Genomic DNA, 13,152 nt, shown 5'->3' on the forward strand with positions numbered 1-13,152 from the left:
CTTAAGAACACAACATAGGAACATATGAAGAGTCATGCTGGATCGGACCAAGGGTCCATCTAGTCCAGCATTCTGTTCACACAGTGGCCAAGCAGCTGCCCATGGGAACCCACAAGCAGGGCATGAGTGCAACAGCACCCTCCCATGTTCCCCAGCAACTGGTGTACATAGGCATACTGACTCTGATACTGGAGGTAGCCATTTTGACTAGTAGCCATTTGAGTGCCTTCTCCTCCAGGCACTGGATTCCTGCATTGAGCAAGGGGGTTACAGGTCTTACAGTCTTACAGGCCCCTTCCAACCCTACTATTCTATGATTCTATCTGAACCCACCTTCTTCTTGAATAGAGGCTTGATGTGTAAACTCTTGCACAAGCTAGGCAAGAATTTAAGAATGGGGATTCACATCCCATTGAAAGTAAAGGACCAAATGCACATTTGGTTCTAAATCTCATTAAAAGTAATGCACACTTATCTGCGTTTTGATACACAATCCTGTGTGCATCCAATTTATGTCCTTAGTAGGGATGGATGAATATGTCAATTTTGGTTTCTTTCAGTTTCTCACTTTTTCACTCTTAAGTCTATTCTGTCCTGTTTCTGCATCAGTTTGCATTTTCTAAAGGAGTTTGCTCACAAATTTGTATGCATTTTTATGTGGATTTCTCCTAATATATGCATTTTGTATGCATTTTTGCATTGTATGCATTTTTACAAGCAATTTTCCCTCATATAATGCATTTTGTACATTTCCTCTAATATATGCATTTTTGTGCATATTTCCCCTTAATATATGCATTTTGTGCACAGTTTTGAATTCGAGAACTCGAATCACCAAATTCAGAGGAGTGTATACCAAAGAATAACTGTGTTTCAGTTTGTGTACTGGTTTGGGAAGTGTGAATTAGATAGGTTCATTTGAATTAAATTGCAAACTGAACATATTTTTTCCCTATCCCTAATCCTTTGTTCCTGAAAACAAGGCTATCTGAGAGCCCAGAGGGTATCTGTGGATATCTGAGATCCTGGAGCACAAAGCAGAAAAATCAAAATAAAGGTTCAGGTTTTGTGTATCTCTAAGAATAATTTTAAAAATCTTATGCTTAAAGATGTTAATAATAATTTTAAAACCTTTTTTAAGAATAAGAAACACACAGACGGGAAGTTGCTTGACCACCAACTCTTTTATAAGTTTCCACTCAACCATAAAGCTCTGCTGACTCACTGTAGCCAGGTTGGGAGGTGTGGGGTGTTTTAATGGTTTCTTTTAACCATTCTTCCCCATTGACTCCAATGGGAGGAAACTTACTTTGCCATTTCAATGGCTGGAATAATACGGGGACCTTTCAGGGGCATGTCAGGGGAAAGGTGGAGTTTAGGATTCTGTTGATCTGCTGCCTCCCATAACGCCCCTGAAATGCCCCGTTTCTGGCCCCACCATTGTCGGTACAACAATGGCAGTGGAGCTTTCTGCCACCACACCAGGGAGACTTCCAGCAGTGAATCTCCCTCTCCATAGGTGGAGAATGGAGGTCTCCATCACCGTATGGCCTTTCAACTGTCTTCCCAGGGAACAACTGTTTAACAATGTGCAGGACTGCAACCTTTGTCATGTCATATCTTACATTCTGTCATAAATGTTTTCTTCCATGGTTGTGTCAGTATCCTTAATACTGATTCAGTGTCCAAGCAAAATTGATGCCCAAATGACGTATCTTCACTCAGAAGACCCAAATTATTCAGATCTGACTTGTCAATTAAATTCTTTTTGTTTTGTTTTTTAGTGGCCGACACCATCGTCTTCTCTTTTTCTGTATTCTTTGTTTAACATTTGAATCTCTTCTTGATAACCTTCTTTCTCCATATGTTGCTTTTTACTATTCTGCCTGTGAGCTTCCACGGTATCAGGAATTGATATGTTAATATCGCTGTCAGGATTGTTTGACGGTATGAAGAGTGAATAGGAAGCCGTTTCCCCTAAATCACATGAGACGAATCTATTTTCTTTCCGAGAATAACGCAAAGATGGAGACCGGACTTGGGTAGATGATTGGCTGATATTACTGATGATGGACACTGTGTCCATGGCTTCTTCGTTGTCACAAATTTCAAGCACCTCTAAATGAATCTTCACACTTGTGTCAGCAAATGTGGTTGGAGAATCCTCTGGGTTTGGCTCATGACCCACACTCTTGGAGCGATACACTTCAATTTTCTTTGAAGTGGGTGTAATTTTCTGTCCTTCCGTGCTTACCTCATATGTAGATAAAGACAGAGTTTTTCCTGTGGGCGCATGGAGAGATACGGTCCCTTGAAACGCACACAAAGGAATAGCTAAGGCACCACCTGAACGCTGGAAAGAAAGAACATTTCTATTACTTTATGTTGTTTCCACAAGTCAAGAATCCGTTGTCAACAAGTCAATTATGCCTCATTTATTATTTTCATTGCTGCACACTTAGCACACTCTCCACTCTCTTAGCTGCCTTGGATTTAATCAACAGTATGAAAATACATTTTTTTATTCACAGTTCTTCATTTTGAATGATAACAGTATAATAGGCAAACTGTTATCGGAGATCTTGTGTAATGCATTCAACCTGTCCCTTTCCCAGCCCACCCCCTTATAAGACCATCTACACTAATAGCACCCCAACTCCAGGATGCAGAGACCATACACAACACAGTTAATAAAAGTTAATGAAGAAATAAAAGAGAGTGGAGTACAAAAGAAGAGGAAAAGCAAAGGGGCAGGGGGAGAAAAAAGGGAAGCCCTTGATGTTCTCCAACAACTGTTCCAGGTAAGCAAAGGTCCCATGCACCAATTTATTGGCCTTGTTTGGCCATAACACCAAACTGTGGTTTAGTATTAGATGGATGAGCCTTGGGGTCATCGGTTTCACACTCCCCTCTCCCCTGGTGCAGTCATGAGGAGATCAGCTTTTGCTTCCATTTTAAACAAACAGTGGTTGTTTGTTTTCAGGACCCAAGCATTGGGTGGGTGGGTGGGTGGGGAGTACACTTTACCATGTCCCAGAGATCAAGGGGGTGAAGTAGGAATGGGAGTACCAGCAATACTTGAGTTCATTGAGGTTCTCCAATGTCCACCTCAATGCTCAGTTTGCATCATTCTCATCCCCGAACACAAATGTTGTGGGGGTATTTTCAGATGGGAAAAGTGTGCATTTTCGATGGCAAAAAATGCATATTTTTAAAGTAAGCACTGAAATGTGCACTTTCCCCCATTGATTAGAAAGTGGGAAAGCATCTTTTTAAAAATGCACATTTTAAAGTGCAATTTTTTAAAAAGGTACATTTTGCAAATGTGATCACAATCTCAAGACCATGCAACCTTTGCCTGAAAAATGCATTTGTATTTGGATTCAGGGTTGCTAACAAGGCATGTTCTCTATTGTTTTTTAACTGAAACAAAATTCTCATGTATCCCTAGGACCAATCTGAGGCTGCAGCACCATTACCATGAGGGATTGGGGGGGGAATGGGACCAAATTGTTAATCATGCTTGAGGATATTTAGGGTAGCTTATATCCCTGTGTCTATGTACCTGTTGTCCAGACCTTGTAAGATTTTCTGGAGCTAATCAGAAGCAGTGTTAGAGCAGAACAGGGAAAGGTTTCCCCAGTGAGTTGCTGGCTCACAGGCTTTTCTCTAAGTTGTGCTGTTGTGCTGTTAAATTTAGGGATGGGGGAGAATTTCTCCCCAAAACTTCGGGGGGCCGAGTGCCAATGTGTTCGGCCCCCCGAAGTAGTTTCGGGGAGAAATTCTCCGCCCCCCCGCCCCCAGCACCACCCCCCCGGGACGGGACTTACCTTTCCCGAATGTCCCTCCCGGCGGTGGGTCCCGGTGGCGGTTCATCAGGTCTTCGACAGGGGCAGAGGCAGCAGCCGGTCTTTTGACCGGCTGCCACCACCGCCATTCCAATAAAAGTAAAAAAAAACACAACGCCCCCGTGATAGGCTACATGACGATTAACGTAGCCTATCACGGCTAGATTTGCAAAGTCAGCCGTGATAGGCTACGTAAATCGTCACGTAGCCTATCACGGGTGACTTAAAAAAAAAAAAATAGCGCGTACGGCTAATGGCGGCCCCCATAGGGAGCCGCCATTCACGTTCCTTATTTGGTCACTGTAGTCTACGTAAAGATTACGTAGACTACGGCGAAAATAAGGGCAATGCTATTTGCGTTGCCCTTATTTTCACCGTAGTCTACGTAAAGATTTACGTAGACTACAGCGACCAAATAAGGAACGCGAATGGCGGCTCCCTATGGGGGCCGCCATTTGCGTATGCGCTTTTTTTTTTTTAAAGTCACCCGTGATAGGCTACGTGACGATTAACGTAGCCTATCACGGAGGCGTTTTTTTAAAAAACTTTTTATTTTGCGGCCGGGCGAGGTGAGGCACCTCCTCCCCGGCCTGAATTTTGGCTGGGCGAGGCAGGAAGCCTCCCCCCCCGGCCTGAACTTCGGGGGGAGCAGCGAAGCGCCTCCCCCCCACCGCAAAGCAAGCTGCGAGACCAGGTAAGTGGCTTTCGTGCACTCCTAGTTAAATTGAAGTTGTGTGGCGTACAAAACAAGAGCCGAAAATGGACATATAATATTAAAATACAATCCAGACCAAACAGAATACATTCATAAAGCAATCTAAAAGGCAATAAAAATCAAAAGGATGAACCAGCTGGCTAAAATGCCTCAGCAAACAATTCTTTTACCAGGTGCCAAAAATATGTTAAAAGTTGGTGCCAGTCACACTTCCGTGGGGAGGGAGTTCCAGAAACAGGTAACAACAGAGAACTCTCTCTTGTTAAAAAGGGATGTTGGTATGTGGAAGGTACTTTGAGGAGAACCTTCCCAGCAGATTTTAAATCATGAGCAGACTGGTATAGGGAGAGCTGTTCCTTCAGCTATTTGAGCCCCAAAGTGTTTCCGGCTTTAAAAGTCAAAACCACCATTCTGACTGAAACCTAGAGCAGATTCACCCACTGATGTCAGAGCCACCAGCCTCCACTGGTGTAATGTGAGGCCATTTGGCTGCACCTGTTAAAAATCTAGTAGCCACATTCTGCACTAGTTGAATCTTCCAGGCTGCCTTCAAGGGCAGCCCCATGTATCACACATTGTAGTAATCCAACCTGAAGGTTACCAGAGCATGGACCACCATAGCCAGACTATCTTTCTAGTTGGCACTTGTAGCTGGTGAACCAATGAACCTGGCAAAAGGCACTCCTCCAGGCCTCAAGCGACAAAGGGGGAGGGTGGGCAATCCAGACTGCACACCCCATTCTTGGACATGGGAACCACCTACCCACAGGACCTCCATCTGGTTGGGATGCAGCTTCAATTTATTTGCCCTCATCCAACCCCATTCCTAAGTCCAGACACAGGATCTGCACCTGCACAGCCTCACCTGACTGAGATGACAAGGAGCAATAGAATTGAGTATCATCAGTAGGGATGTCAGAGAATTTTGTCATGAATCTCGGGGAGGACGAATGCCAGCGCATTCGGCCCCCCGAAATCGGTGGCGGAACGGTCTGCCCCCCCGCCCTCCCCAGGATGGGACTTACCTTGGGTGAATCTTCCTGGCAGTGGCGGCTGCGGCGGTTCGGTGGCGGCAGTGGCTGCAGCAGCCGGTCTTCCGACCGGCCGCCGCCACCACCACCATTTCCAGTTTTAAAAAAAAAAAAGTGATAGGCTACGTAAATGTTTATGTAGCCTATCACGGCTGATTTAAAAGAAAAAAACCCCGCGCATACGCAAATGGCGGCGCCCATGGGCGCTGCCATTTGCGTTCCTTATTTTGGCACGTCTTAGTCTACGTAAACATTTACGTAGACTAAGACGGCGAAAATAAGGAATGCAAATGGCGGTGCCCATGGGTGCCGCCATTTGCATACGAGTGTTTTTTTTTCTTTTAAATCAGCCGTGATAGGCTACATAAACATTTACGTAGCCTATCATGGCTGACTGCAGGGACGCAAACGGCGGCGGCTACGGCCGCCGCCATTTGCGGAGCCGGCCAGCCAGGATTCGGGGGGGGGGAGGGACGGAGCGCCTCCCCTCTGGCCAGAATTTCGGGGGGGGAGGGACAGAGCACCTCCCCCCGGGCCAGAATTTCAGGGGGAAGGGATGGGGCGCCTCCCCCCCAGCCAGAATTTTGGGGGGAGGGACGGAGCGCCTCCCCCCCACTGCGAATGTCACCCTTCGAAAAGGTAAGTGACTTTCATACATCCCTAAATTCATCAGCATGTTGATACCTTATGCCAAATCACCTGACAATCTCACCCAGTGGCTTCATAAAGATGTTAAACACCATGGCTAAGGCTCTCTGTCTTTCCTTGCTGCTGTTCTCTCTTGCCTTGTTTGGTCTTTGGGCAAGTTCCTGTAAAGAGCAGATCTAGGCTGGATACCTGTGCTGTTAATTCAATTGACATATCTCTAATGACGACTGTTCGTTGAAGCAAGAGTTACAACTAGTGCTGTGCCGAACATTTCTCCCACAATTTTTTTTTACCGTTCTCATTCAATTTGATAGAAAATAAATTGCTTTCGCAAAATTCAAAGGAGAAGACATTTCAGAGAAATTCTCATGGTTTGGGTTTGGGATTCTTGTGTTTAGTTTACGTATGAGGTGACCATGGAATTTAATGTCCTTATGAGGTGGCCATGGAGTGTAGAGAGATTCATTGTACAACAATCTCTTGGGGAATTTTGGCCTTGGGGAATGAGTGGGTTGATCCAAAAGTGGCACAGTATCCCACAGCATTTCTAGGGGGCGATGCCTAAGTGTTTTACCTGCAGCTTCCCAGTGCAGATTGTGGCTCTTAGAAGCAGTGCTGTAGACACCTAAAAGGCTATTATGAGGGGGCGGGGGGCTTGGGTGTTTTGAAATACAGGAAGGGATGGCAAGCTAGGAATGGCAATCTCAACCTGCCTGGTCACTGAGGTCATCAGATGTCATGCTCCTGGTGGTTCTGCATGGACCTATGGCCCGACCGGAGTCCACCCACAGAAGAGCCTTCAGTGCAGTGGCCCCCTTTCTATGGAACTCCCTGCCTCTGGAGGTCAGGCAGGCACCAACATTATGTTGTTTATGATGCCTCCTGAAAATATCTTTATTTCAGGAAGGCTTCCTTGACTGACCAGCCACGGCTTTTACTGTTACATTGTTTTTAAAAGCAACAAATTTTTAATATGGTGTTTTATTCTTTTCTCTATTTATCTTTTGTTGTTCACCACTCCAGAATCTGTTTAGATGTGGAGCGGTATATAAACGTTGTAAATAAATAAAATAAATAAGCTAGGAGGAGACAAGAGAGGGACCCTCTGTATATGACCCTTCCCCAGTCTGCTACTCTCCTGATGCTTTGTCCTACAACTCCCAGCATTCCTGCTCTGAGTGTCCCCCCTAAACATGCACACACTGACTTTCAATGGGTGGCTACTCGTGAGCGGGACTTTTCTATGGTAGCTCCCAAACTGTGGAATGCTCTCCCTAGAGAGGTTCACCTGGCACCTACTTTGTTGGCTTTTGGGCACCAGGCAAAGCCCTTTTTATTCTCTTGGGCCTTTTAAAGGCATTTTAACTGCCACTTGCTTTATTTTGAATAAGTTTAATGCTGCATTTTAAAATAATCTTATTTTTAGCTGCTCCATTATTTATCTCTTTTAAATGCTGGATTTCTGTTGCCACTTTTTAAAACAATATTTTTCATGTGTTTTATTATGTGATTTTATCATTGGTTTTATTTTCGCTTTTATGATTTGTGTCACCCTGAGAGCTTCAGCTACAGGGCGACTCATAAATGGAAGAGATGAAATGAAATGGACCCCCAGCATTCCTGGCCATTGGCCATGCTGGCTGGGGCTGATGAGAGTCGAAGTCCAAAACATCTCGAGGGCACCAGGTTGGGGAAGTCTGCTCTACATGCTTAATTATGTGCACCAGAAAGGCTATTTGGTAGGGCTTTGCCTGCTCCTCCCTACCCAGATGATGACTTAAGTGAAGCAGAACCTGTTCCAACAAATAGGGATCTGGTAATGCCAATAAGGGTGCCATCCTATGCATGTTTAGAATGAAAAAAGCCTTCCAACTCCCAGCATCCCCCAGCCAGCCATGCTAGCTGGGGAATGCTGGGAGTTGTAGGACTTTTTTCGGTCTAAACATGCATAGGATGGTGCCGTAAGGGTTTATGTCCAGTGGCATGCCATGGATGGATGTATGGATGGATGGATGGATGGATGGATTGAATGAAAATATTTCTGAACTGCTCTTCGTCACAAGAGATTCCAGGCAGTGTACAATATAAGTAATAACAAGCCATTAAAAAAACCTTGCGTGAACAGCCAGCGTATACATGGTTGAACAGGAAAGTCTCACAGCCTGCTGGTTAAAGAAGATGCTATTTTAGACAAATGAATGGACTGTGGGCAGTGTTGTACTGGAGCCAGGGCTCCTCCCAGGGACATAGCACTGGTGCTTTTTGACTAGCGGGGATGCTGACATTACCACCCACCCTGCTCAGACTTCCCCATTCCCCCTGAGCGTAGCTGCAATCCTCACCGGAGCTGGGGGCGGGCTTGGGTTGGGGAATGAATTTTCCCAGCAACAATATATTGTTCCTTGTTGTGATGCAAAGCATTTTGCGGTGGCTTAGCCTTGAATGGGCAATTAAGACCCATTAGCTTTACCAAAGGCCATCTCCTGATGGAGATGAAAACTGCCAGGACTGGTCTGTTGATATGTTTGGACTCTCCTTGAGGGTGTGGCCATGGGGACTTGTCATGATGACTGCCTGCACTTCAACATTTACTGCTACACCCCTGACTATGGGCACTTCCAGACAAAGCTCTTATGATGCCATCGCTCTGCCTCATTCACAGAAGCATATGGGGGGGGGGTGCATGTGTCGAGATGCTGTTGTCTTCTACTTGTGACCCTCCCGTGTTTTCTTACAGGTTCTTCTGCCTTTTCACCTGAACTGAGAATGGTGAAAAGGACAGAGCACCTGTGCCATGCCTCCCAATTGTTCCTGCAAAGAGCCCCCCATCTGGAAGCCCCCTCTTTGATTGCCAGGTAGGCATGTTAAGAGCCAGTCTTCCACGCTGAATAGAAATGACAGAACATGCAGGTTGCTTTAAAAGGTCCCTCAGCAAAAAATGGAGCATCAAGGACTTTCCCCCCTGTGTGTTTTTAGCCCATATCCTGTGACTGGGGCCTATTTTCTTCTATCCTTTCTAGTGATGGACGAAAGTCACTTACCTGGCCCCGCAGCTTGCTTCGCGGTGGGGGGGAGGCGCTCTGTCCCTCCCCCCAAAATTCTGGGCGGGAGGAGGCGCCCCGTCCCTCCCCGCCGAAATTCTGGCCGGGGGGAGAGCGCCCTGCCTCTCCGGCCACGAAAGTTCTTCTCCTGCCGGGATGCAAATGGCGGCAGCCGTAGCTGCCACCGTTTGCGTCCCTGGCCTGCAGTCAGCCGTGATAAGCTACGTAAATCTTTATGTAGCCTATCACGGCTGACTTTGGGGGGGGGGGGAAAGCACGTACGCAAATGGCGGCGCCCATGGGCGCCGCCATTTGCGTACGCGCTTCCCCCCCCCAAAAGTCAGCCATAATAGGCTACGTAAAGATTTACGTAGCCTATCACGGTGTTTTTTTGAAAATCTAGCCATGATAGGCTACGTAAATCTTTATGTAGCCTATCACGTTTGTTGTTGTTGTTTTTTTACTTGGAAATGGCGGCGGCGGCAGCCAGTCGGAAGACCAGCCGCCGCTGCCGCCCCGCCGCCGCCCTGCCTCCAGGAGCCACTGCCGCCAGGGACATTCACCGAAGGTAAGTCACATCCGGGGGGGTGGCGGGGGGGCGGACCGTTTCTTCACCAATTTCGGGGGGCCGAATGCGTTGGCATTTGGCCTCCTGGAGATTCGTGGAGAAATTCTCTGACATCCCTAAGATTCCTTTCCATAGGAATGGAATAGCTTGTAAAAATGAATTGTCTGTAAAAGGCAGAAAGGAGAGTATCGTCTCACAACGGAGCTTGGCAAGCCAGGTGGTGAAGAAGTTTCGAAATGCAGTTCTAGATGGCCTGTATGAGATCTGGGTGCACTGCTGTGCCCCAGGCAGCCGCTGAGGTTGCCTCTAGGCAGAGCTGTGGCACCCTAGGCAGCCACCTCATGCTCTCAATGCTCCTGCTGCAAACACTGTGGGTTCCTCCGCACTGACGGTGCTTCCAGACAAGGCTCTTTCCATGCACTTGCCTGTCTCCTTCACAGAATTCTATGGGGTCCCGACATCATTGTCTTCCATGTGTAACACACTCCCGTGTTTTCCCGTTGTTTCTCCCGCCATTTTTTCTTTCCACAAAAATCCATTAAGGAGGAACAACGGCACAGTGTCTTCTGACTGGTAGTGCCAGAAGCCCTTCAGTCTGGAAGCAGCCTCAGTCTCTGCATGTCTACATTTCTGTTAATATATATATATATATATATATATATATATATATATATATACACACACACACACACACACACACACACACACACAGCCTACAGCTTCTGCCTGAAAATCCACTTAGTACATCTGAAGTGCATGGAAAAATGAGATAAATGAAGATGGATTGCTGTAACACAGATGGAGTCCATGGTGAGATGATGGCTTCAGGCTTGTTTAATTAGATTTCTGGAAGAAAGGACTGTTTTTCACAGGCCAAGAGAACATTCTTGGGATTCTTCAATGAGAGTGAATTCTTGCTGAACAGAAGGGAGATCTGTCATCACGATGGATCCAGTTGCTTCTTGCACATTGCTACTGTTTCTGATGAAGGGCTAAGACCATTCATGTGAGACCAGTCATGCAGGACCAAAACAGGGGTGGGGAATATGTGATTCTCCAAATGTTGTTGGATTTCAACTCCCATCATCCCTCACCATTGGCTATGCTGGCTAAGGCTGATGGGAATTACACCCCTGGGCTAGATGAACCAGTGATGTGAATTCTAAAATGTATTACATTTATATCCCAACCTCCCTACTAGGTGCTCAGGACGACATACATGCCTCCCTCCATTTTGTCCTCACAATTACCCTGTGAAGTAGACTAGTCTGAGAAAGAGATGCAGACTAGTCTGGCCCAAAACAACCTCCTGAACTCCATGGATGAGTGGGGATTTGAACTCGAGTCTCTCTAGTCCAACACTAACCACTATACACCGGCTCTCAGTTTAAGGCAATTTTACATGGATGCCCTTTCTCACCATGCAGCACAGAAGTGTAACAAACTTGGCCATGGAGGAAGAGAGTGATCTCTGCTCTGTCAGCAGCTTGGCAGCAGGATTCAACCATGCTCCCTTTCCCCCACTGCTGAGCAGTGGGGGGATCCTCCCAGCGATCCTATCCCCTGTACTCTGGAGGCTGCCTGCCTGCTGAATATGAATATATATATATATATATATATATATATATATATATATATATATAAGCTTACCATGTTCTGAATCTAGCTCTCTGGGTCTAAGGTAACTCAGCATCTCAGTTAGAAATGAAAAGCCTGCTCTCACCCCCAGAAACTGGGTCTCCAATGGTAGGCACAACTGGTACATAAAAATCTTTCCAGTTTGAAGCCTGGAGAGCTACACTGATTTGATGAAGATGCTCAAAATGTATATGGCCCCATTGTCCAGCTGAACAATTTGAGGGTATCTGGCTCTGTTCTTGTGATATTTTTGGACTCCTCAGTCCCCCTCCCCCTGCCATGACCAGCCAGCAAAGCAGGTGCTCTCTGAACAAGTACTCCTCTTCTATTGAGCTAATCTGCGAGCCAGGAGGGATTAGGATCCTCCCACTATTCCCACCATTGTAGGCTGTGTGTTGACCGAGGAAGGAGGAGTTCTTCCAGCCATGAAGACTTGCAGGATATTATTTTTAAAACAGCACCAGTCTATATTGTAGCGGTTTCCAGTGTTCAGTCTGCTTTGCCAGGAACAGCTTTGGTGGGATTTGTGGGATCGGGGAGTGTGTAATCTTTGGGTGTTTGCTTGGGAAATTTTGGATGTTCAAGTCCTTCTGTCTCCGCCACTGTATGCTCCACAACCACCACCTTCAGATATGGCATTCTGAACTGAGATTCAGAGTTGGACCTGAGTCGAAGTGGGCAGGGACCAAATCAGTCTGAGTGGAATGGGGCTCTTTTTCTGACTTGCCAAATTGGGGGCCAAACTGAACCTTGCGGTTGGTGCACACCCCTGATATATACATGTAGGGCTTCCTCCATGAGGACATGTAGCAGATCAACCATGTGCATCCATATGTGCGTAAACCCCCTTCAGACTGATGCCGTTTGTGCATTGGGCATGGCCAGTGTGCACATCAGCAATTCAGCATCTAAAGGAAGGGGCGAAATGGGTTATTATTGGAAGCCCCTTCCCACATTCAGTTCCCCCTGCTTCCAAACACCTGAACGGGGTTTCATTGTACTACAGTGGAGGCTGGTGGCTCTGATTTTGGTGGGGCTATAAATCCATTCTGGGTTTCATTCAGAACCAACCAGAATTCTAAAGGGGCCATCCAAAGCACTGAACCTATTTTGGGAATAGGGGCAAGCACCTTGGATAGCTCCTTTAGAGTTCTGGCTGGTTTTGACCGAAACCCAGAACGGATTTACAGCCCCAGCGGAATCAGCCACCAGCCTTTACTGTTTTATTACAAATGTAGAAGAAAAATATTGCTTATAAGGACGATATGATTAAATCCGAAAAGAAAACACCTAAAGGTAGGAGAGAAAGTAACTCTTCTTTTGGGGAAAAATAGAAACTGATACCACCCACCACCATCACATCTTAATTTGAAATACCTTAGGCATAATTCTTTTTTCCTTTAGCAGGTTCTACTCTATGTACATTATACTGCAAAACATATTTGTAATATTAGTTCAAGAAGCATTAAGACTCCATAAACCAATTGCTCATATTTCTTCTTCCACACATTATGCAACACATTTATTTCTTTAAAAACATAATTAGAAATATTCTTCTATTTAAAAAAAGGAGGAGGAGGACGAAAGAAAGTAATGCAGAATCTGCTTATTTAGCTCTTGATCAGAGCAAGATACTTGAGATTATATGGCAAGCCTTGAAATG

The 13,152-nt window shown here is 46.0% G+C and overlaps 1 protein-coding gene across 1 annotated transcript in view; it reads right to left on the minus strand.

Moving 5' to 3' along the window:
• Positions 1-1,167: 1,167 nt before the first annotated feature.
• The window catches only part of GPR149 (G protein-coupled receptor 149), a 52,766-nt gene continuing 40,781 nt past the window's right edge, over positions 1,168-13,152 (minus strand). Inside the window, exon 4 of the mRNA XM_084842048.1 lies at positions 1,168-2,353. Coding sequence (XP_084698174.1) covers positions 1,781-2,353 — 573 coding nt within the window. The 3' untranslated portion in view covers positions 1,168-1,780. The remainder of the gene's footprint in view (positions 2,354-13,152) is intronic.

Source organism: Heloderma suspectum, chromosome 3, assembly GCF_057233095.1.
Source record: "Heloderma suspectum isolate Gila_16-S chromosome 3, 16-S_ref, whole genome shotgun sequence".
NCBI classification, from domain to species: domain Eukaryota; kingdom Metazoa; phylum Chordata; class Lepidosauria; order Squamata; family Helodermatidae; genus Heloderma; species Heloderma suspectum.